The sequence below is a fragment of the Dreissena polymorpha genome, chromosome 2 (genome assembly GCF_020536995.1).
Source record: "Dreissena polymorpha isolate Duluth1 chromosome 2, UMN_Dpol_1.0, whole genome shotgun sequence".
Lineage (NCBI taxonomy): Eukaryota > Metazoa > Mollusca > Bivalvia > Myida > Dreissenidae > Dreissena > Dreissena polymorpha.
The window spans coordinates 79719255-79744494 of record NC_068356.1 but is presented as its reverse complement, the minus strand read 5'-3'; the positions used below and the strand labels follow the sequence as shown (position 1 = coordinate 79744494).

Here is a 25240-nt window from a genome sequence, read left to right as displayed (position 1 = left end):
CTACTTTCTTGTATTGTTACCTGTGACCACGAGAATTATGGAGCTGGGTCCAATCAGAGTGGCGAAAAGGAGCACAGCTTGGTATAGCAGGAACACGGCGGAAACTCGGGGATTTAATCTCGAGACTGAAAAAGACATTGTAGTATTTATGTAATCGTGTTTTACCAACTCTTGCACGTTTACAAGGTACAATTTACTGCAACTATTAATCACTATTTGATAAAACGTTTTACACAGGGGCGTCGGAAGCAAATTGACATTGGGGCGGCGGAGAGGATGGGTATGGGAGTGGGTATCCCCCTCCCGTTGGTGGGGGTCCGGAGCCTCCCCCGGATATTTTTTTTCTTCAAATTTTAGCATCAAATGGCGCATTCTGGTGCGTTTTTATGCCTTAAACCTGACCTTATACACGTCTATTACAGGCATATTTTGAATGACAAAGTTGTGACAGACAGACAATCTATGGAGAAGTGATCTCTATATGTCGCAGTTTGTACTTTGTAGCAGGCGACACAACGATAGGGATCATGTGGGTTAAAATAACGTTTTTCGGATTTTTTTTCCCGCAATTCCGTTTTGGAAATTTGAAATTCGTTGGTTTGGAGTAGACATATTGAAATGACACGCAAAAGTGGTAACAAACATTAAAGTTTTTTTAGAATTATCGATTTACTTTGAGTTATTACAATTAATTCAGGTATCTTGAGGTATCTTTAATTTTGGGATAATTAAGGACTATTGGATATCGGTACATTTGTTTCATGTCATACTTTTCTTTATATTAATAAAAAGAAAAAAATACCAACAATGAAAGATTCTCAGGTTTAATTACTCAAGAATAAAGGGATTATCGTTATTTAAGAGATCGATCAATTAACAACATAATTGACACGTACACTACCGCGGGCGGGTGATGGCAAACAGCAATACACGTGTCATAACCGCGAAAGCGTGATTACCTTGCTTCGTGCTTAAGATATTTTCAAATTTACGGGTATTAAAATGGATTTTTTTTTTAAAGGTCTTTGCCGAAATTTTTTTTTGCTGCCGGCCCAGCTCCGACGCCTCTCTTACATATATCCTTCTTGCATTTTCTTTTAATAATACAAGGACTCCTTCACCATCAAAATGTCAGCCAGGGTTAAGTCATTCAAGCGACCTACATGCGAACTAATTGTCAGTGAATTTTACCGGGAACTACTTTATATATCCATGTATTGTTACTTTTGTGCAATGCCTTTTTAACATTGACTACTTAGTTGAACTCAATTGTTGATTGCTAGTGACAAGAAACAACTTATTTTTTTTGATTATACTGAAAGCATGTGTTGATATTTTATTTTGTTTCTACTTAAATATATGTATTTGTATTTTGTTTTTTACAAGGATTAACGGTGTTATAATTTCGTTGGATATTCATGGCACTTCTTTCTTGACTGCAACTCTTTCGTGTTAAAACGCTCGGCTGTTATTTGAAAAAAACACACACTTTTTCTGATGTTTAATCAGGGACAGCTTACATGTGCGAAATTTTATTGGTTTAAACAGAAATACTTTCTTTTTTTAACGATAGCGTTTTAAGAACTTACTTGTGCTCCACTCTTTCACCAGCAACATTAGGTTGGCCAATGTGGAGGCTACCCAACGGCGACGCTGTTTGAAGAACTCATCGAAGTCTTCCGGGCAATGCGTACTATTTTCTGCGGCTGCGCAGTACTCGATTCTCCATCCACTCTGCACCTACAAATAAAAGCTTTCATTTGACACTTACCATTCTATAAAAGATTATGCATTTCTTGAATAAACATGCTTTTAAAATCGCATATCATAATAGGTAAATCATTCGTTAAGAAATATACAGGGAAGTCAATGTGCATGAAATAGTACGAAGATTTTGCTCCCGTGTTATGCATTCCATAGGTTGAATCAATGTTTATCAACGAATATTCAGTTTTGATGCACCAAATAATGCCCAAACCATGATTGCGAAATCTTATTATCTCAATTTAGGGCTATAAACGTTTGATCATAGTGTGACAGTCCAAAATCCACACTCGTGGGGTCCATTTGTCTATTTAACTAAACCCATTGATTTCTCATGTTTACTTTTTATAATGAATGTCTTATATAATAACTGATATTGTTATCAAGTCAACGTTACTGTACCATGAGTGTGCAGAACCAGCGATCCTCCCCCATGTCTTTGGTCAGGAAGTCAAACGCGTGCTCCACGTTCGTGGCGTACTCGGGTAGGATGTCACGGATAGCGCTGCAACGGTAGACGCTAAAACATCCGGGCGAACATAGGACCGAACCGATAACGTGTTCGGCTGCCTAGAAACAAGCGCAGTAAGTTATTACATTCGGATATACCTATACGAATTGTACAATAGGAGACTCGTACCCTATGAATACCGATATTGGAGAACAGGTCCTAAAATCCTAAAATGGCAGGCAAATGCGCCTGATTAAGTTATTCCCAATGTCTACGCATGCGCGGAAGGCTTATTTATCAAGAGATTTAACATCTTTGCAGAAATAAAACTACAACCATATTCAGTCAGTTTTCAACATTGAAAGCACGAAGGCGTTATCAGTATAGATGTATTACTTCTAATAAAATGTTCTTTCTGTCAAGGTATGATATGTCACATAAACTATTGTATATATATAACGTGTTCTTCACCTTTTGGAACCAATGACCAATGGCGTACTCGAACACCTGATACCAGACGAGGGGGCCGCTTCCTAGCGGATGGGTGCGCGCGCACACCGCCCCCACACTCGGGTCACGTGTCATCAGATCAAGCAGCGCTTCCACAGAGTTAACATTGAAGCGGACATCTGCGTCGGTGGTGAGAATGAAACATTCTTCCTCGGAACCTGGCGACATTCGAACCAGATATTGCGATATTTAAATATCACGTGACACAGGACTTCGAGTATTGTTAGCACGAAAATAAAGGCCTAATGGAATCGTTATGGGGTTACAAACGTCACGTCTTGTATTGCATCAAAACAAAAACGAAGTCTATACAATGAAAAACGCGATTGTCTCTTAAAGCTGATATTTTGCTGAAGCTATGAGTTAAGGTCTTCCACATGCTCAGGTGTATTAATTTCATAATTTATAACGGTCAATATGCCAAATTCTCGTTTTTAAAGAATGGCTCCATTTATAAGCCCTACATACTGCTGTCCTTTGGTTTGGTGAACATTGATAGGTGTATTTATAAGTCAAAGCTTGATTGGTTACTTACATTTCTCCTGTTTCAGGATGAAGTCCAACACGTAAGACATGTACATCACTTGGCTCCATCGCTTCTTATTCTTCACCTGTGAAATGTTTAGCCATATTTAATAGCGTTGCAATCGTTTTTCGGTATTGAATTGTTTTTTTGTAAACCTACTTAATCTCTGTGAAAAGTCTTTGCCATATTTAAAAAGAAATCAAAAAAATATATATTTCATTAACAATGTCATGTTGGTTTTCGGTAGTAAAATAGCTGTGAAGGTATTGCAAAACGATGATTATCAGCAACAAAATAACGAAGGACGTTAACACGACCACATTATTGCGCGTTGACCTTACCTTGATGTTATCCTTCAGGTGTATTTTGAAGACCATATTGCGTGCTGACCTTACCTTGATGTTATCCTTCAGGTGTATTTTGAAGACCATATTGCTGTTGGTGTGCGGGGTGTTAAGATTCCATGACACTGACAATCCGTACGGTGTGCGCGTGCGCGTACAAAACGTAGCAGTCACACCTGTGGCAAGTAATGTCGATATTTTGACTGATATGTCAAACGTTTGGAAAACTTCACAAAAAAACTCAACTTTTTGTTTTGTGCCTCGCAGGGGAGTTCGGGTGCATAAAGTTATATACCCGTTCGCCTTTCCCGTTTTTGTGCAGAGCGTTACTCGATTGGAAAATATAGTATTGGAAAGATAGTGTTTAAAGGTTGTTATACTTCATATTTTGATAAAGGGGTTAAAGACAAAAACGTGCAATGCATGAACCACGAAAACATATCATGTTTCCACTGATTATGGACAGTATCAATCAATCAATAATGAAATAAAATAGCAGAACAGAACAGAACAGAAAACAAATATTTTATTCACTTAAGCATATAACAGCTCATCGTGATCAATATAAACATTCTTACATGCGTGAAAAAATACCGTAAATAAAGATAATAATAAATTACTCGTAAGAGTGTTGTGTGTTAAAAATACAAAGATAAATTACATAATACACTGAAAATGTCAACAAAATTTGGCGTCAAGAGATTAAAACACAGTATATTCATTTCATATCAAACGGTTAATAAATAACCATTATAAAAGTAGAGTTAAACAAAAATAACATTATTTCTTTTCTTAAAACATGTTATACAGTAAATTACTAAATTCCGAAGGGTACCTTTATTATTACGTTTTAAGAGTTTCAAAAATTTATGCATACTTGGTCTAATTGAATAGTATTTTGATATATATTTTGATCTTTCTTCTAAATAAAATGGACATCTAAGTAAAAAGTGATAGCATAGCATACGAAATATTTGTAACTTTAAAACGTTTTATCAGCAAAGAGAAAAGTGCATGGTCCAAATAAATCTTCGTCGGCATTCTTCACTAATAGAAAGTTTGGATTTCGGATTTCTTACTAAAATGCATTATATGATCACTTTGTTACGGAATAAAAGGTTTTAACTTTGACTTTTTATGGAGCAAGACCCATGAGAATTATTGCAATCTTACCTAGTTCTTCTTCTGCCAGAGATATAAGCTGTAGAACGAAATCCGTTGGGTTAACGTCTTTCACGGCCCCATCGAAGAATATATGCGACTCGAACTTCCGTACACCGTCCGTCTGTGCGCGATGGATGCCGTTGATTGACTGCAGGAGTTGTCGCATTTCGTAGTCCGCCTAGGCACGAAAAACATAATGCGAAGGTAAACGTATACTTAAAATATTGAGGAATAATGACATATCTGTGTACATACTAAAACCTTTACTTGGTGGTACGTACCAAGACCTCGGTTAGCCCGCCATCTGCATGAGATCATCGTGCTGTGTATTGTAGAAAAACAGGCGTACCCAACGCAGCGCCGTGTACAAAGTGTTATATTCATATTGCATGTACATCTACGTTCAGAGTTACATCTCACACCACAGAGCACTCGGTAAAAGGTTTTATATGATGTTTCGTTAACCTAACTGTACATTATTCTACATGCATCCTTCACGTTCCATTCTACACATACCCCACCTACCTCTCTGTACATGGTATCATATACTATGACGTTCTTCAAGCTCTCGTTATGCATCGTATAAAAATTATCTTACCATGATGCTTTTCATCTTTGTACCACATGCTTTACTAAGAATTGTACTGTACATGATGTGATGCTTTAACCACATACCTAGGAGTACAAGTGGCCAATACGCTGTCGTTCGCGCGACTCGCTGTTTTACCATGTTCATGATAGTAAACCATTATTGAATACATGTATATCACGTTACCTTTGCGCGGCAACCTGTTTTATGCGTGGCTTTTCGTTGTAGTAAAACTGCCATGTCTATATCACTCACATCACTGCAAATAAACGGTTTAAACTTATGCACGCACCTCTCTGTACATTGTGGTACATATGATGACCTTCGTCCGGCTCGCCTTTAGCACGGGATCCTCATGCTGTTCGTCGTGGTACTCGGTCTTCTTGGACAGTATCAGCCATTGCTCCAACAGGCCGCTGGTGTACATAGGCGTCCAAAACAACTGAATGAAAACGGGGCCTGTATGCATGGTATGTAAGCAATCTAAATTACCGCCAGTAGGAAACATGTTTGAATGCGTGTTACATGTATGTCCACATTTTAAAAGAAACAAAGTCTAGTACGTTGGTACAAACATCGCCAGCACATACCCGATCTTTTTAAAAAGATACGAAATATTTACGAAAATATTTGGAAATCACTTGAGAAACTTTAACTGAAACACTGTTAAATAAAATTTTGCAAGATTTGAGGTCCTATTTGATTGACACTCAATAACCTATCCCAAGAATTTCGATCATTACAATTTTTACTTGGTGAAAATGAACGGAAACATAAATGTTCTGAATAACAACTTTTAACACATAAGTAAAGGACAATTATATTCAATTTAGCCTGCATTATTATCAACCAATAATTGCATTTTGTCATCGCGTGCTTTACAGTTTTACAGTTAAGTGCACCAACATGCATAAATTGTTTGATTTTACAAAGCGTATGAGTTTTTTTTTTGTTTTCAATGATACAGATTTAACTTCCAATAGACAACTTCACACACCTCAGCAATAGCTTGACAGCAATTTTATTGTTTGCGACAAATACCGATGCGTCTGGTTTCCGGCGCAGGCTTTTAGATGGACGTTACTGCTGAAGGATTTTGATCAGAACTATTTTCCGAACTAAATTAAGTTCTACCTGATCTTCTTTCAGCATGGCTAGAAACTGAGATCGGAAGAGCAGATACCCGTTGGAAAGCGTCTGAGCGACAACGAGCAACACCAGAGCGCTCACCGAGAATGCGTCGCCATACATCGTGCAATTGGCTGTAACATACTCACATATAATATAAGATGTTTCACTACCATATTACATGATAAACATATAGAGGGCCTAAAATGATGTGTATTTAATATAAATTAAGCTCAGTGTTCTCACTTTTATAAACGCTAAAGTAAAATATGAATGTTCGTTATCAAAAAGTTTTGCTCAACGGACAATACATGTACTTATTTATTATTCATCACAATACACAAATTATATGTCTGAGATTAAAAAATAAATGGACCGTGCTCTGTGAAAAGGGGGTTTAATTCATATACGTAAAGGGTCGTTCCAGATTAGCCTGTGCAGTCCGCAGGGACGACACTTTTCGCTGTTATGGTATTTTTCGTTTACTCTCTTCTAGTCTTTGCAAAAATCCAGTTAAGGCGGAAAGTGTCGTCCCTGATTAGCTTGTGCGGACTGCACGACTAATCTGGGACGACACTTTACGCACATGCATTAAACACCTTTTTCACAAAGCACGGCCCAAATACGAAATTTGTCTGATTGCCAACCGGTGTGTACTTACCTTCACCTAAGTCACCACGTGCGCACATTGCGTAGAAAGTGACGTATGATAGCGGCGTGCTAAACAACGTCAAAGGAACTGAGAATCCGAACCGCTGCATGCGCGTTGTGCAAGCGATGTAAGCCGTGAAATATCCTGCAAAAGCGTTAAACGTAAGATTAACATCCATATATTAAGGTCATGTTTTTGGTAAACCAAAGCCTGGTTAAAGATATTTCGATAATCGTGAATGACTTTATGTTGATATTCATTCCATCGGTCTGTTAATGGACTTACCCCGGAACGAACTTTATTAAGATAAGCTTATTTATAAGGGGTAACAAACCCAGTTGTCCCATTTGAAAACCTTTCAAAATCACATAACTCTTAACTACTAGTATAATTTTTTAATGAAACAACTGTAGTACATGAACTTTCTTTACAAAACATGTTAAGCTTTGCTTGTTTATACTGATTGGACTGGGTTTTTCAAAGTTATGGAGATCAGGATAAAAACTCCTGGACGTCTGTACTATCAGAGTAATTTAAATGCAACTTAAAATTATTCAAGTCATGGAGATTATAATTGATATCAGTCAAGATTTTTTTTTGCAACTTACCAAAGAAAGTCCCGCCGATATTGCCGACGAACATCACCCAATCAGTCTTGGTCAGCTGGCTCATTTGCCCCCATCCCTTCACCCAGTCATCAGCAGAGGCATTGGGCAACATCCACGCGTAAAACAGGATGGAAAAGCCAAATATGCACACAGCCTTCACGGCGGACATGACAATAGTCAGTTTCCACGTAGACGGGGCCAACTTCCGGGTTGGTTTTTGGGCGGGCTGGGAGGCGATAACATTGTTCAATCGGACGCTTGCTCGCATAGGATTGCTCTTCGATGCGAAGATACGGGTGTGTGTAAGAAGTGTTAGTATAAGCAAAAGCATATCGAATATAGTTTTATACGTTGCTGAATTCCGGAAAATGTAAAATGTGCTAAAGACGTCACAAGCAGAGTACTGGTCATGTTGGAATTGGTTTTTAGTGTTACAATGAATAGAAACAGAAAAAGTGTTTACATTGGTATTATCAGCAAAAGTATAAGAAACAGAAATCGCATTTACATTGTTAGTAGTATTATATTTTAGGCAACAATTTTATTAATAGGTATTGGACATTATTATTTTTTTGAAAAGAGTAATTCATAAATATGTTCTACAGTATTCTCCGTATATAACCCCGTTTCCTCGGGATGCATGTTCGCATCAGATCGCTCAAGGATGAGAAGATCCAGGTAATAATGAGTATAAAAGCCCTCGTATAAGTCTACGTTTCAGAAGAAGTGATAAGAGCAATTTTAAATTTCAATATTTCAAAGTTTTAGTATGATAAAGTAGAAATAACATAATAGTGCTTTCATCAAGAGTTATGGTATTTTGGAATTTGAATTCTTAAATAATCTGAACAAGAACAACATACGTCTAACACATTGTAGATAATCACGTGCCTCGCTCATAAATGTTTATTTTTGATCTTAAAGGGGACTTTTCACGTTTTGGTAAATTGACAAAATGAATAAAATTTGATTCAGATTCGCAAATTTTCGTTCTTGTTATGATATTTGTGAGGAAACAGTAATACTGAATATTTACCATGCTCTAAAATATCCATTATATGCATCTTTTGACCTTTTAAAACCTTAAAATTATAAAGCGTTTCAACGCGAAACGATTGAATAATTTGAAGAGTTCTGTTGTTGTCGTTATGTTTTGTGATGCTACGAGGATTGCTTAATATATAAAGTATAAAATACATCACTTCTTGTATGAGTACGGATGGCCGAGTGCTCTAAGCGAGAGTTTTTTTACTCCAAGGGCATTGGTTCGAGCACAGTTGAGGTTTACTTTTTATTTATTTATTTAATTTTATTTGTGTTTACTTAATTGAGCTTTTTAGATCCAATGTTTTCATGTATCAATATAAAGCATTAATTTTAAACTTCAATACATGCTAAAATCTGTGAAAAGGTCCCTTAAATAATAATTATTTAACGCATTATTATAATTACTAATAAATAATTGGAATCGCCGCTACTAAGTTGTAAATATTGAAGGTAGCCTTCTTTTAGAAGCAAACACGTATTTTTGCAATAAAAAAAGCATCCACCAATAATTGTCAAAATAACAATAAAAAAAGAATAAACGTAGACAAAAGATAACAAATACGATTTCCATAATTAAAGTAATAGTGCATAATATTATACAGACAATAAAATAAATATACTACGTAAAATGTTTTTATTTAATTAAGATCATTTACAAACAATTTAAGTCTTGTTAAAATAAAATACGTATTACGTTGGATATGGATTGGTATCCACTACTTGATGGCTCGCTGTGCCCCGTGGTTTCTCTGGACGACGCAAGACTCTTGACGAACGTTCGCTCCCCCATGATTTCTCTAGCGAACGCGTCACTATCATCGAGCGTTTGTTCTGACGTCACGTCGGCGTCACTTCCAGTGTTCAACAAACGGCGCTGGATCGCCGGTATCCAGGCGACGGAGAGGCATAGCACAGCGGTAACCATGACACCAAAACGGGTGGAATCCTCCACGGTGCCCACGTCCTGATCAGGGATCTTGTTATGGTTCGCGAACGTGTATCCTGAAAGGTAACCAAGTTATTTAGATGACGGGCCATGTTGGCAGAGATGTTGTTGATGAAATATATGGCAAATCTACTTTTGTTGAGTTAATCGAAGACGATTATGAAGAAGATAATTAGGTCGATTTTACTTCTGTTGCTTCTACTTCTGGTGATAATAATGATGATTCTATGGACGATTTTGATGTGTTTATTCCGATTGTGCTGCTGATGTTGATAATGATGATGATTATAGTTATGCCTTAACAAATTATCACGAAATTGAGAATGCAAATATCCGTTACCTGCTAAACCCAGACCAGCTAATTCAAATGCGAGAGCCACCGTAAAGAAAAACTTGGCGGTGCGCCCCCTATCCGCCATCCAGCTATGTAAAGCGTTGTATAGGACGGGAAGTACGAAGACCCCACTCATAAGTAACACCGTAGTTCCCGGCCCTGTGAGTCCCGGTACGCAGAACACGAACAGCGTGGTGCCAACTGACTCCACTACGCTCAGTACCACGCCCTGTATAGAGAAAGATCTGCGCGTTTAGCTCTCAAACATTTACCATTTAAAGTAACATTACTACTCAAAATCAACAAAAATTTCGTACAATATTTCGTAAAATAAAGCTAAACAATTAAAAATCATTGTTCCTTATGGCCATTGTCGAAATTTCAACGTCAGATGTTGACTGGTAAAAGAGATGTTTGTGGATACAAAATGCTCGTTTTTATCACAGGTGGTTAGCGTGTGGCTATGATATTAATTAGTGAAAACATCATTTTGAATGATAAATAATCATATTATAACGAAAAATTAACTTTTCTGAAAAAAAAAATATTTCACTATCAAATATATATATAACAAGGTATGCAACTCAAAATCAGCCCAAAACGGGGTGCATCGCTTTGAACAGCCATATCTTCATAAATTTTGCAGCGATTTTCACGATCTCGGTCTTATTCAACGCAGAAATGAATTTCCTTTCTGGAAATGTATATGTCTTGCAATATTTTAACAAATGCTGGGTCAACTTTTAAGAAATAACACGATACACAACACGCATGACCCAGTTGACAGTGGTTTTTATTATGGCTTTAACATGGTACCATTTTAGTGTTAATGTGTCGTATCAATAGATATATTCGCAGGAAATTTACATGGAATTTATTGTGGTCACAAATAAATAAAAACGAGCATTTTGTATCTACAAAAATCTACGTAATCATACCACATCTAGCGTTGAAATTGTTGCTATCGCTATAAGGAACACTGATTGTTTAGGTGTAAACTTTATTTTACGAAATACTTGACGAAATTTGCGTTGATTTTGAGCGTTATAGAGACTAATTGTAAACTCAATTAACGTAAACACGCGCTTGAATTGTGGCCTTCATTGTTTGAGCACGTGTTTTATGAAATATATGACAGTGTGGCAGTAATTGTATGTAAAAGGTCTGTATCTTTTGATCAAGACTACATTATAAAGTAATGCATTCATCATAACGGATCTGAAACATCTTCTCGCGTAAAGGTCAGCATCAGATTAATTAAGATGAGCGTAATGGTCATATTGTATCAAATCTACCATGAAATACATTCGTATATGACAACATGTACCCCGATAAGGGATCGTCGGCTGGGCCAGGGGATGTCCTTCCGCAACGCACCGGTGAGGATGCCGCGTAGAAAGCTGAACACGTGAGGAACGATTGTTGCGATCTGCAGCAAAACCAAAATACCTTGTGCGCGTTGCTGTGCAGTCCCGGTTTCGAAAACTCCGCGAGACATTATGTGAGATAGTGAGATTGACCCGACCTGAAATTACAACAAAAAAAATACAAATACATTAGAATGTGAACTCTTTATGATGCACAATTGATGCAAAAAAAACCTTTTTGCAGGACAAAAACAATTAATTAATGATATCAGAAGACTTCTTAGATCATTTTTGTTTTATACCATATGTTTGCTTAAATGTGTTTTTTTTTCTCTGTAATTATTTGAAATACCGTCAACCATCGCGCCCATGTCTTGCTTTCTGTTTCCTTCGCATGTGCGCGGCGTTCATATCTCGCAGACATCGCTGTCACTGTGCTTGGACTGCGGTTTCACTGCGTTTGAGCGTTGGTCAAAGGCGACGTTATAAAATCCACACTACATTCTTTGCTTTTCTTGAAACTTTGTTATTCGAACAATGAGGCTCGAAAAAGCCTACATTACGATTATGAACGTGAAAGGGCCTTAATAAGTACCTCATAAACATAGTGGCAACGCAGTAGTGTCATAGCAGAGTCTCCATGCGTCTATAGTGAACAAATTGGCCACGGTTTAAATACGACTCAGGAAAAACTGTACTTGTCCAAGGTCGAGGTCATCACATTAAATTCGCGCTGAGAACGTAGTGTGGACACAGTGATGTCCCCGATCATCGATTGGCTGACCTGTCATATCTTGTGCGGCTTGATCGGTACCAAACGTATTTCTTTTGTTATCCTTGTCTTCACAGGTTGCTCCAGACCAGCTTTCCTTTCCTGGCCTTAACTGAGCTGTAGGTACGGTATGTCTGATACCGCGATTGGACTGTGAGTACCGCCCTTAGCCTCTAATAGCAGATGGCTTCGGCATAAATTGCATCAGACCATGACCCTACCTACGAATTGGTCCCGCCACGTACACGCGAAAAAAGTTAAGCAGAACTCACGGCGTGATGGTTGACAGTATTTGATTTCTTTAAGAAAATACACAGGCATTCCCACTACTATTATTGGCGTTTCTCACACTGTTAACTGTTTCGGTCGTATAGAGGACGCCAATCGATGTAACGGGGATACGTTGGACATGTTCAAGTTAGCTCCCGTTCGAGCGTCACTCTTTGAACGCCGCCGTAAAACGTTCTTATTACGAACCTACAAAGCCATCGGCATTCTACTGCGCCCTGAACATGACGGGGATAGATTTTTTAATTCTTAAAATAACAAAGCAGACAAAAACTGAATTCACTTACTTTGCTAAAATTTACGAAAGCCAATAGAAGCAAGAAGAGGAGGACAGTTGAGAACCATTTTATGATGACGACGACGACGGACGGCCGGTGACTATACTTGAGGTCCTTCCGGTTGAGTTCTCGCTTGATCTTTGAGTCCGCTTCTATAACTAGCTTATTCTTTCTGGGCGCTTTTTTACCTTCCGTTCCCATGGTTGCTGGAAGTTTAGTAATAAGAAAAGACATTCATTTCGCCATAGAATAAGATCAAGTGCATTAATTTCTGTACAAAATTGGTTAATGAGTTTTCATCTCATATTTAGGACGTCTGGATTTTGATACTCTATTATGTTCATATATTTTTGTGGCGAAAGGGAGTGTTCCTATTCGTTTGGGTCATTAACATTTCACTCAATATAATATTAACTGAACAACAAAAGATAAGATAGCCCTTGATTGTCGTGATGGTTTTTGTTATCTTATTATAGGTAAAGCTACAACAAGCAAACGATATATGAAAAAATCATTCATTTTGTTGCGGTTTAGTTTCTTTCACGATCATTTTAATGCAATTAGGAAAATGGTTTTGAATATTTAAAAAACAACAACAACTGCTTTACATATAACTGAAGCAAGGGAATGTTTGTGTGGTATTTTGCAGCTATACTTATCGCATGTGCTCTTCTTACGTCACAATGATGATAACGTCACTTACTAGCAGTGGATGCCAATGACGTTGTGCTGACTTCGATGCTTGCCATTTCTTGTGTGTTTATTTGGTGTAACTGTTTTTGCGATCGACGACGTTGACAATACAACTTTGTTTGTATATGACGTCGCTTAGATATTAACGTTCAAGTGACATCCCGGCGAGTTCTCGGTAACATCTGTTTTTATGGCGCCGATTCCGTTATTATTTCCGCAACGACGTCAATACGTTTCCTTTTTTACGAATTTGAAGCTTTGTGTGTTTGCTAAGATGGAAGTTTCACTCTGAAATGGTGAAAGGTGTATAGTGTGTAAGCATTAGTCTTATCTTAAACAGTTTTAAATTTCCCTTTAATTGATTATCAAAGTTTCAAGGATATAACATTGTAATGTGGTAAATGTGGTTTATTAAGGTTATGGGCTAAACGTGTTACATATTTTAACCTTTTTTCTTTAAGTATACCACGTTTTCAATTTAAACCTATAAAAACGAAAATGAGTAGATAACATACCACTGGAATAAAACCCAAACGGCAACAACAAATCCGTTCTTTTCCACACGGTTGCAATTTCTATTGTGTAAGTATACGCAAACGATTGTTCAATTAAAACGTATACCTTACAAGTGGGTAATGCAACATTCAGTTTTTATCTGATAATCAGATGCTTACGACAGCGTTCGATTGTCCTATTGTCTATATATATATTTAACGCCCATGTGTTTTGTTTTTCACAATGAATACATATACATTAGATAGATATTATTTATATACTTGGATGTTTGCTGTGTTTGATGATAATCGATCATATTTATTAATTCACGACTATTGCACATAATACTAAAATCACGACTATAATTAAGTCGTGTTCTGAGAAAACTAGGCTTAATGCATGTGCGAAAAGTGTCGTCCCAGATTAGCCTGTGCAGTTCGCAAGAAGGTTTCGGTAAGAAGGGACAACCTTTAAACAAAAGCGGAAAGTGGGACGACAATTTACGCACATGCATAAAGCCCAGTTTTCTCAGAACGCGACTCAATTAAATTCATAATCTCTCAAACCAACACATTTTCTGTATATGTTATGCGTTTGAACAGTTTGTTTACATTTTATACAGGTAAAACTTAAATATTTTGTTGGAATAATAACAACGTCTGTATAGGGAAAACAGTGAATAAAAACGAGTTTTCTTTTTTTTAAATTTTTCGCTCCTTTATAAAAAACGGTTAGTTTTTATTTATTGACATTTTATATAAAGCACAGAAATGCATGAACTAAATCTCTTTCTTCATTTCAATAACTATTCTTTTACAGTTTCAGTTTTGGAGTTTAATGTCAAAGGGCGCCATGGCGTAGTGGATAAGGTGTCCGCCTAGTGACTGGGAGCTCACTGATTCGATCCCCACCGTGGGAGCGTTCTATAAATCTCCCGACAGACAACACGAACTGGTTCTACCCAGGTAACGTTCTAGAGAGCGCTTCAATCAACCTCAGACTTTCAATGCAATCGAGCTAAAATAAACTTATTTCAAACGCGTTATCATTTATTAAAATAACATTGAAGCTGATTGAAAAGGAAATTTTAATTATAGCATAACATGGGGCCAGTCGCGATTTCTTAATAAATAAATACGTACACATTAAATTGCATTTACGGGCAAATAAAACGCGGATAACGTCACGTGAATATTTGTCGTGAAAAGTAGACAGTGTCAACGGGAAAGAGTGAACACAATTTCTAACAAAAAGATATAGTTTATTGACAGGAGCTACTTACTGCAATTTCTAATTCTAATGATAAGTCTTACTTTAATTCACATAATTATATAGACTCGTCTAGAAGTTAACTGTTTAGTCTAAGACGATAGTTGGTGTTCTTGGCCTTAAAAGTAATAAGAAGGTCACGCAATGTCGATTTCCTTACACTATTACTAAGGACTGTGAATAGTACCAAAGTTATAGCATTTATTTTAGAGTATAGAATCTTAGTGTTTGTGGCTATCGTCAGCACTGAGTCGCATATGGATCCTTTGTACGGCATGTTGCCAACCTGAATACGAGTCGATTTAGTTCGATATAAATTAACCTTACAATATTTACGAACACTATCATTAAATTGCAAAGGTTATGCACGTGTGGAACGGATATAGTGAATGATCAACTGTTTTTGTATCCTGCGACCTCTTGCATTGCGAAGAATTTATGAGGTTTAACGCTTTTAATTTTCACATTGTTGCATAAGGTTCGAACAAAGAAGTTGTACATCAAGATATAACATTAGGCCACTAACGAATATTTAAACTGCTGTGACAAAAAATGCGTCTGTGAAATGCTAAAGGATATTTACTTCTAAGGCTGTTTGCACAGGTTAATAATCCTAATCATTAATGTTACTTGGGTACACTAGAACACAATAAATGTATACGTGTATATATTTGTTTTTGGTGAACTTATTGTTAATATATAAAGCATTGCTTGTTTGACAATACTTTATATTTTATGACAACATGTTATATGATTGATTGACCCGTCTCTAATTTTTCAAATTATTTTCCGGGTTCCTTCCTCGTTGCAGTGCACGTTTAAAGGGACTTGTTGACACGTTGTTCGCATTTTATAATACTGGCATATACTGTTTTATCTTCAAATACTACAGTTTTTATAATAATCTAAAGTACAATATAAGAAAACGAAGTTAAAATATAAACTTGATAATCAAATAAATTAAAGCAATGCATGGGCTAGCTCAGGACAGGAACGAAAACAGTTATCCAAGTATATCAACGAAAACCATTAAGTTAAACTCAGGTACAGTAAAGAGCAACTTGAATATTAGAGAAACTTTTTTTTCTAAAATTAATCAATGCACACTGTTCTACGAACGTGTACATAGCATCTTCAGAGTAGTAACTATATCGTCGCCAAGACTCATGCCATACGACTTCTAGTAAGAAGGGACTGGCGTTCCTCTAGAACAAATATGAGAGTGTAAGAAGGATTACCAACACCACGTAAGAAAACTAAAGTACCAGTTACGTAGCGACCGTGAGATGGACATACATCTGCGAAAGGTTGATAAAATACGGGAAAATAATCTGGAAAAACAACAACGGAGAGACAGACAGACATTACGAATGGTGTCCGAGATCCATATTTCATTATTAAGAGCTACTTCAAACCTGGAAAAATAGTCAACGAACAAATGACAATTCTTCACCGATCGATTAGATTGTAAATGTGTTTAAGCATACACCATAAGTGGCATTTAGGCGTGATAGCAACTTATACGTATCGCTAATGCACGCCGACACAAACATGCTTGTTCAGCGGCCATGCAAACACTGAAGCGACCGATGTTTAGCGAGTTAACTACTCACCATTAACGTGGTTCATTACACGACGGTAGCAGATATTACACACCAATTAAAACATAAGACTGTCGTCGAAGAAACGTTCTATATTGTATTATGTGCAATACGTGCTGTAAATCTTTACACTTTGGACGGACGGAAAGGGAGATGAACGTATACTTGAACACATAATTGTCTCACTGTGGAAGGAAAAGTCACTAACACAACATTTTTTCTAAGAGCACAATGGATCCATACTTAGATTCTCTGTAGTGAAATAAGTGCACAAAAACTAATATACAAGCAAGAAGATTCGGGGGCGCTGTGGATCAAGCGCTTACGCTCTTAGATGCAACTTGGAGGACTGGTGGATACCAGCTAAATTTCTCTTATGACTATACAGACCTAAAAAAATGGCGGCTGTTTTCAGTATTTCGCGTAAAGACGTCCTTAAGGTCATTTTCAGTCTATTGTTCGCGTGCATCTGACATAATGAAATAGTTTTATCTGTGTTTTGAGTTTACTGAGGTAGTACTTATACCGTTAAAATAAATAGCAGCGTAAAAATTAAACAACGGACCTTTGATATCAACACGCTCATGCGCTAACAAATCGCTAATAAATTTGTTGCGGCTTGTTTTAATGCTTAATAACGCGATAAACAAAAGCTTGCTTATTATTTTATTAATTATGATTATCCATTAGCAAAACATAGTCGTATGTGTTATTTCTCGCTTGGTCTCACATAGCATGTCTTTACATATAATGACTTACGTTCTTAAAGTGGAAATTAATTTTTGCAAATGTATCCCTGACACGTAACATGCATAAATGATTTTCTACATTCACTTTGCGCACGTTTTATGACAGCATGATGCTGTTATGAAACGTGTGCAAAAGTCAGCATGCACACATTATCACGAGCACGTGTATTTTTATCAGCAGTCATAAATAACTTGTAATTACGTAATGCCACTTTTGATAATACAGCGTTACAGCTCCATAAGGAATGTATTTGCCATATAAATTAACATGTCCATAAAACATGTTTCAAGTAGAATGGAAGAATAAGCTATATAAATACAAATAGCATGAAGCCCTATCTTACGTGAAAGACCTTAATTGATGAACATTTGACCTGCCGGGCTCCCCGCAGGAAAGCGCCCCTCGATTGAATTAGCCGCAGTGTGAATAAGGCCATGTTATAACGTGACGCGTTTGAGGCTCGAACTTCCGAGCGCCCTACCCACTCGACAAAGGAGACGGTATATACTACAGTATATATGTGCTGAATTAAATTGTATTCATTGTCGTATTGTTATACGTAAGATAATAGCGATAAAGTGCATGTAACTAATGCTTATTTCACTCTAATTGTCAAACTGAATTGATCACAGTCAATCCACATGATGCGCGTATCTTTTTTCTACACATTAAAGCAAAAGAATCATAACGCTTTCACGTAACTCGGTTTTAAACATTTTGCCAATTAATTTGGAGTGCTTTAACAAATGGTTCAATCACAAGCTATATCTGCATGTCCAATATCTTTACACATTTCAGCGCAATATCTTGATTCCAACTCCATTTATTGAGCGAAAATAGCAGTCTCTTTTACTAAAGTGATAAGACCGGTCACAAAAGCAATCCATAGCCAGGTCTGCATGCAAACAATCTTGGCAATATCAAAATTAAAGATGTTTAGGGGAACGCTTTTTTTACTATTTTAAGTAAAGCGACCTGTACCGACCGATACCAAATGCAACCCCAAACAGGCAAACAAGCTTACTTCATACACCCAAATAAAAATACGTGATTATTTACAATTATTCAAGGTAAAACTCATTTTTTAATATCAGTGAAATATATAGACGCGACAAGCAGAAAATGTAAAATTCTTGATTTAAAATAAATCATGAAGCGATCATACAGACTTAAAAGTCTCTATAACGCTCAAAATCGACGAACATTTCGTTAAGTATTTCGTTAAATAAAGTTAACACCTTAACAATCAGTGTTCCTTATAGCAATAGCCAAAATTTCAACGCTAGATGTGGTATGATTACATAGATTTTTGTAGATACAAAATGCTCGTTTTTATTTATTTGTGGCCACAATTAATTCCCGTGAATATATCTATTCATACGACACACGAACACCATTTTAGTGTTCATGTGTCGTATGAATAGATATGCAAAACCATAATAAAAACGAGCATTTTGTATCTACAAACATCTATTTTACCAGACCACATCCATACCCGTAGCCAGGGGGGGGGGGGGTGCGTTGGGTGCGTTCGGACCCAATCTTTTTGGACGAGTAAAAAAAATTGTACTACAAGTCGCACCCAACTTTATTGGATGCAAAATTTTTTTTATTTGTTCCATGAACACAATGAGTATTCGTATTGAAGCGTTAAAATAATGTTGTATTCAATATGCAACCGACAGGTCACCATATAAATAATATCTCGATTAAGTAATTTCCAAGATGACGCGTGATTTTTATTTACAAGTTTTAACCGAAAAATTGTTGAAATCAACAGAATTTGTTACAGCAAAATTTTAGATGATCTAAGAAGGCACTCTAATCCGTATAAAATCGATACTTATTTATAGATATTTGATACTAAATGATTGTTTTGGAACCTTTGTCATCGTTTTTAATGTCTGTAAAAGCTATAACTGTAATAGATATCATAACAAATTGTTGAAGCCTACTTATTGTGGGTTGAAATCCCAGTCCAATAATCTTTTTGGACAATTATCTAAATGGCTGGAAGAACAATTTGATTAACTTCAATAAATAAATAATCTTATACAAAAGAAATCAAAGGACACCCTTCGACTATTGCCGAAGACTAATGAGTCACTGGTTAATAACTTTGCATTATACTACGATTTACAATAACACATTGTGCGCAGCATTTTCGACAGACTGCTTTGGCTTTTTGTTATATCCCCGTACAACCATTTTCGGATCCCCTAAAGGGATGTCCAGCAAAAAATATCAGCTATGCTCAAGTCATGATATTTTTTTGTTGAATGACAAGAAAACAAATCATTGTTTCAAAGCATTGTAGCTGTTTTTGTAGTTAACCAACACTAAATGGCATCTGTTCTGCTTCACTTTCCACAATATTTTAATTATGCCAAACTTGACACTAGGAATGTCCTACTCTTAAACAGTTCTTATAATGAAATTAAAACGTTATAACATATGATCAGATGGACGTTATCGTTTAATTTTCATCACCTGTGACGGTTCTTGAGCATATAATGGGCAAATAAGTACATCTGTTTTTTCTTCAACGTCCTGGTATACATTATTAAGGACTTTGAGACCATAGGGCCAGTAGTTTGTGGTTATAGGGTCTTAATGAGGCCTGAAGTGTTATATGTTTCTGAAATTCGTTTAGAAAAAGATAACTTATGTGTTAAAAATAGTTTAAAAAAATTAAAGTAACCAGTTATACCATTTTGATTTCTTTTTAGTATTGATGCACATAAGAGAAGACCCAGTCTTGTTAATCAGTGTTTGTTGTACAATACACTATTAGCACGTTTAGAGCAATGCTTGGCCTTTAGTATTATCCATAGTGGCAGACAAACAATTGTTTTGAAAACAAGTCAAATATTTTCATTTAATTTGCTCGATTTATGAATGGTAGAATGTTGGAATTGTAAAACACACCAATTTTATCAAGAATCCAAGAAATAATGATATTTTATACCGTTCTTATTATTGATTTTACATTCTATAAATTTGTTGTTGCATATGTAAACAAACCGTGTGCGCGCATTCTAGAGTCGGGTTAAACAGCGTATAAAATGATGTATTTCCATGACTGATCGGAAAAGGTGGCTATTGAAAAACATGGTGGGGAATACATGTATGTTAGATCATATTCATATCGACCAGTCACTGAGTATGGTGTATGAAAGTGATATTTCATATAAAAAATTATCTATAACTTCAGTCTCTAAATACAGTTAAAAAGTGACCAAAATGCAGGAGTTTACGTTTCATTTTCAAAATTGTCTTGGGGGAGGACCTCCTAAGCCCCCGATTGCAGGTGGAACATCCCCCCTCCCCAACACATACCCCATTTGCCCATTCGTTGCTAAATAGCAATCGTCGATGGCAAAAAATTCGCACCCCCCTTTTCAAAACCCTGGCTACGGGCCTGTCCTAACCCCCGATTGCAGGTGGAACATCCCCCCTCCCCCACACACACCCCCTTTGCCCATTCGTTGCTAAATAACAATCGTCGATGGAAAAAAATTCGCACCCCCCTTTTCAAAACCCTGGCTACGGGCCTGACATCTGGCGTTGAAATTTTGGCAATTGCCAAAAGGAACACTGATTTGTAATTGGTTAAGTTTATTTTACGAACAATTGTACGAAATTTTCGTTGTTTTTGAGTAGTAATGTTACTTTAAAAGAAACAATTCAAGCGGTAACAAATACACAGAGTTATGAGAAAGTCATTAACATCACCTGCTTGTAATAAACTTCTATAGAAATTCGTCTAAAATATCAATAACGTTTTTCAATCTTTTCATGCAGATTTTGGGTGTTATTTGTTGTATATTATAACGAGATATGATGATGTGGTGGTGGTGGTGATGATGATCATGATGTGATGATGATGATAAAGGTGAGGGCGAATATGATGGTGATGATGATTTGTCTGACGTTGGAAATAAGTATTTGTGAATGATAATAGAACGCTATGTTTAAATTACCAGACCACATCTGCCGTTGAAATAACGAACAATGATTTTTAATTGTTTAGCTTTATTTTACGAAAAACTGAACGAAATTTTCGTTGATTTTGAGTAGTAATGTTACTTTAAAATGCAATATAATTCTTACATAATCTGACAAATGTTTTTAGTTTGAACCTTTGTATTTTAGCTCGATTGCATCGAAAGCCTCAGGCTTATAGAAACGCTCTTAAGTCCGTTTCCTGGAAAATCCATGACCTCCCGATCGGTAGGCGGACACCTTTCCCATTATGCCACATTGACAAATGAAGTCTATCGATTAAAGTGATATTTTGTCACTGTTGAATTGAGCTGAAAAAAAACAGGTCAAAAGAGATAGTTAAAATATGGTTACTTACCAATATCTGCAACTTATCTTGCTTCCAGTTGTTTATAAATAATATATATTATATTCGATATTTTACATGACTGGTGAGTAGGGCGGCAACGAATCAAAAAAATTTGTTCGGATCCGAATCCGATTCCAAATATGGTTTCTTACCGTTTGTCGGATCCGGATCCCTTGTATAAGAGAAAAATTAGAAGTTTCTGTCTAAAATAAGGAACATGAAACATTTATTAACAAAAAAACCATAACAAAGTTCTCGTTTAACATTGTAGCAATGTCAAAATAAAACGAAACCTTAACAATTATTCACTTAATAGTTTATTTGTTAACATATGCTTTTCACTGTTCATACAGTTTGATGTTTGTTTTCACAAAAATTAGCATTTGAACATCGTCCGGGTCCAGGCAAGCCCTATGAGCACTGGCGAGATCTCCTGCTGTGCAGAAGATTCTCTCACTGGGCACTGAGGTTCCTTGCATCACAAGATAGCATTTTAACTTAGTAGATGGTGCTTTCAAGACATTACAATTTACATGATGCAGGAACTCAATTGGACCGGTCGCGAAATTATGCAAACTTTACCTGAATAACATTCCAGACACACTGGATCCACTACCGTTGTTTTTAATACAACTCAGAAAGACAATAAGGATTGAAAATTTACTTATTGCCATTATGAATTGCATTCGTAATGTGTAAATCCTCCATTATTTCGAATTAGTTTTGCTTTGTCGCAAATGACACTTTATACAATAAAAGCCGAAGGATCTCGAATGACCTGCTATTCGACTGTCACACGTCAATAAATATCGACTATTATACGTTTCTTCTATCTTTTAAATGGAACCAGTCTGTATAAAAACAATACTCGTGAAAACAGTGCTAGGTTACATACAACTATAAAAATAAATATTCGGAACCGAAATGTCCAGGGGTGGATCCGTACCCGCGAATCTGAAGTAGGATCCGATATCATCGGATATTTCGGGTACCCGTTGCAGCCCTACTGGTGAGTCCTCTTAGCCGAAATGATCCGTAAAACAAAATAGTGTCTTTGTGTCGTATGAACGAATCTGCACTAAAAGCGTAATTTACATTCACATCGTCAGTTGTCAAAACGAAAGTACGGTTGATATTTAAATGTTTTATTTTTTCTCTTTCCGGGATATTGTTTTAGTATGTTGATGCTGCATCAACAAATATAAGTGTATATGCAGTGAAAACACCAAAAATAAACAACGGTTGCGCTAGACACCTATAAACTGCTAGATGCCCATAATATCACTTTTATTTTTGGTGTTTTCACTTCATATACACTTATCATACCCAGGCAAGAGAAAAATAATGCATTTGAATATCAACCGTACTTTCGTTTGACAACTGATCATGCATGTACGATGCGAACCTAAATTTAGTTTTAGTGCAGATTCGTTCATACGACACAAAAACAATTTTATTTTACGGATCATTTCGGCTTACAGGACTGGGCGAGTCACGTAAGAATATTGAATATAAACTATATTTTTGTAAACAACTGGCCGCAATATGAGTTGCAGATAATTTGTTCAGTAACCATTTTAACAAACTCTTTTTACCTGGTTATTCTTTTCAGCTCAATTCAACAGTGAAAAATGCCCATCATACCACTTTAAGTTTCACTGTAAATAATTACTATGCTGTCCTCTTGTTTCATGAATCGTGTTATGTTGTGTATCAAGTGACGAAAATACTGTACTAGTGTTTAGATACGTAAAGTACCAGTATTTTGATATCATACCCTTTTTATTGCGCACTTAAGCTAAACGGTAACACAATAAGATGCGTTTACTGCAAAATATCTTCCTTACATATTTCATTTGTATTTTCCATTTTAATGTGCATGGTGGTTACAAGAATGGTGATTTTAAGATTTTACTTTATCTTAATTACGATGTGGTGTGCAGTATCACCTGTATTTACACTTCCTTATTACGATTGTGTGTGTGTTATCGAAAAATGATCAAGCATGTAGATATTGCTTTGTTTACATTTGGAACGACATTTAAAGAGAATTGTTCACATTGCTTTTATTAAAAAAAATGTCATTTAATGCATTTACTAACGAATATATCATATTAAGAGTGATATATGATAATTACAATTGCAAAACTGGTTAAATAACATGTTTTGCCTTCGAAATGATTATTTTGGAGCAAAAACAAACGCGCTACCATTTTGTCAATTCACACTTTGTTCGAGATGCATGTTCTTCTGAAATTATTTGATGAAAATGCTTTCAAACGCTAAATGGATGGTAACCCATAAATTAACTATACTTATTTCATTTATCTTCAGATAAGCTTTTTTTACTGGTATGAATAACATGTATATATTTATTTCAGATTCAATGATACTATTTAAAAACGGTCATTTTACCTTTCTGTGAAGCGATCCATTTAAAGTTATGGTTTTTTAGTTTCGGCCAACAAGAAAATACTTTCTAAGACCGACTTGTTTTTTTTACCTGTAATTATGTTTTATTCCTTAACTGCTGCTTAATTGCATTCTTAGATATATACAATACGGATGAATATTGAATTCTGTGTCAATATTATCAAATGAGTAAAGTTACATTTGTGCAAAATTTCGAAAATAGGTAAGCCAAGTTGCTTTAACGAGCGCTCAGTTTTATTCAGAACATGTCTAGTCAACCGTGAAGTGAATGAATTCGAAACTTGAATTGCATGTAACGTAATTTACATTGAATTTGATATTTATCCAATTATAGTTGTATTTCGTTGAAAAAAAACCACAATAAAGCAGCAGTTAAGGAACAAAGCTAAATTACATAAGAACACGCTACTTTTAATTACCATGCGCATTGCAAGAACAACTGATTAAATTACAACAACAAATACATATATTTCAGTATTATAATAACTAACAATTACTCACGAAACAAGCAGTTAAATCCACTATAATAACGATCATCGATCTTTATTACCACGCATGTTGTAGATTAAAGTGTTGACAGTTTATAACATTTGCAAACGATTTAAAATCGGCAGATAAGAGCTGATACATGCATGTACCCATCGACTGTAAACAAATTATACTACGCTGGTGTTATCGGACGTTATCAAATTCTATAGTTTGCGAGTAATTTAAGATATACCTCGTGACGAACAACGGTTTGCTTTCCGCCGTTTACCCCGCTGTACACAAAAACAACTTCATCATATATAACATCACGAGACTCATCCGAGTTATCGTTATTTGCAGCGTTTGCTTTTAGTGAGTTGTAGATCGCGAACATCGTTTGATTATGAGT

At 36.1% G+C, this 25240-nt stretch overlaps 1 protein-coding gene across 1 annotated transcript; it reads right to left on the bottom strand.

Annotated features, from left to right (window-relative positions):
* On the bottom strand, window positions 1–25014 carry LOC127869862 (chitin synthase chs-2-like). The gene is made up of 17 exons (XM_052412519.1): window positions 24865–25014; window positions 13472–13749; window positions 12778–12974; window positions 11391–11588; window positions 10070–10292; window positions 9478–9785; window positions 7737–8013; window positions 7138–7272; window positions 6483–6610; window positions 5641–5790; window positions 4769–4937; window positions 3647–3771; window positions 3261–3336; window positions 2687–2883; window positions 2167–2334; window positions 1590–1740; window positions 1–125 (listed from the first exon to the last, which is right to left on the bottom strand). The coding sequence occupies exons 2-17, from the start codon at window positions 13515–13517 to the stop codon at window positions 1–3; spliced, it is 2673 nt and encodes an 890-aa protein (XP_052268479.1). The 5' UTR covers window positions 13518–13749; window positions 24865–25014.
* Between the last annotated feature and the right edge of the window lie 226 nt (window positions 25015–25240).

Excerpts from the sequence above, each read along its gene's own strand:
- LOC127869862 (XM_052412519.1), bottom strand. The coding sequence starts at position 13,517 with ATGGCAAGCATCGAAGTCAGCACAACGTCATTGGCATCCACTGCTA. Across the intron at positions 8,014-9,477 it reads GATACCAATCCATATCCAAC|AGCAATCCTATGCGAGCAAG; the intron begins GTAATACGTATT and ends TTCGCATCGAAG. Across the intron at positions 126-1,589 it reads GGTGAAAGAGTGGAGCACAA|TCTCGAGATTAAATCCCCGA; the intron begins GTAAGTTCTTAA and ends TGTCTTTTTCAG.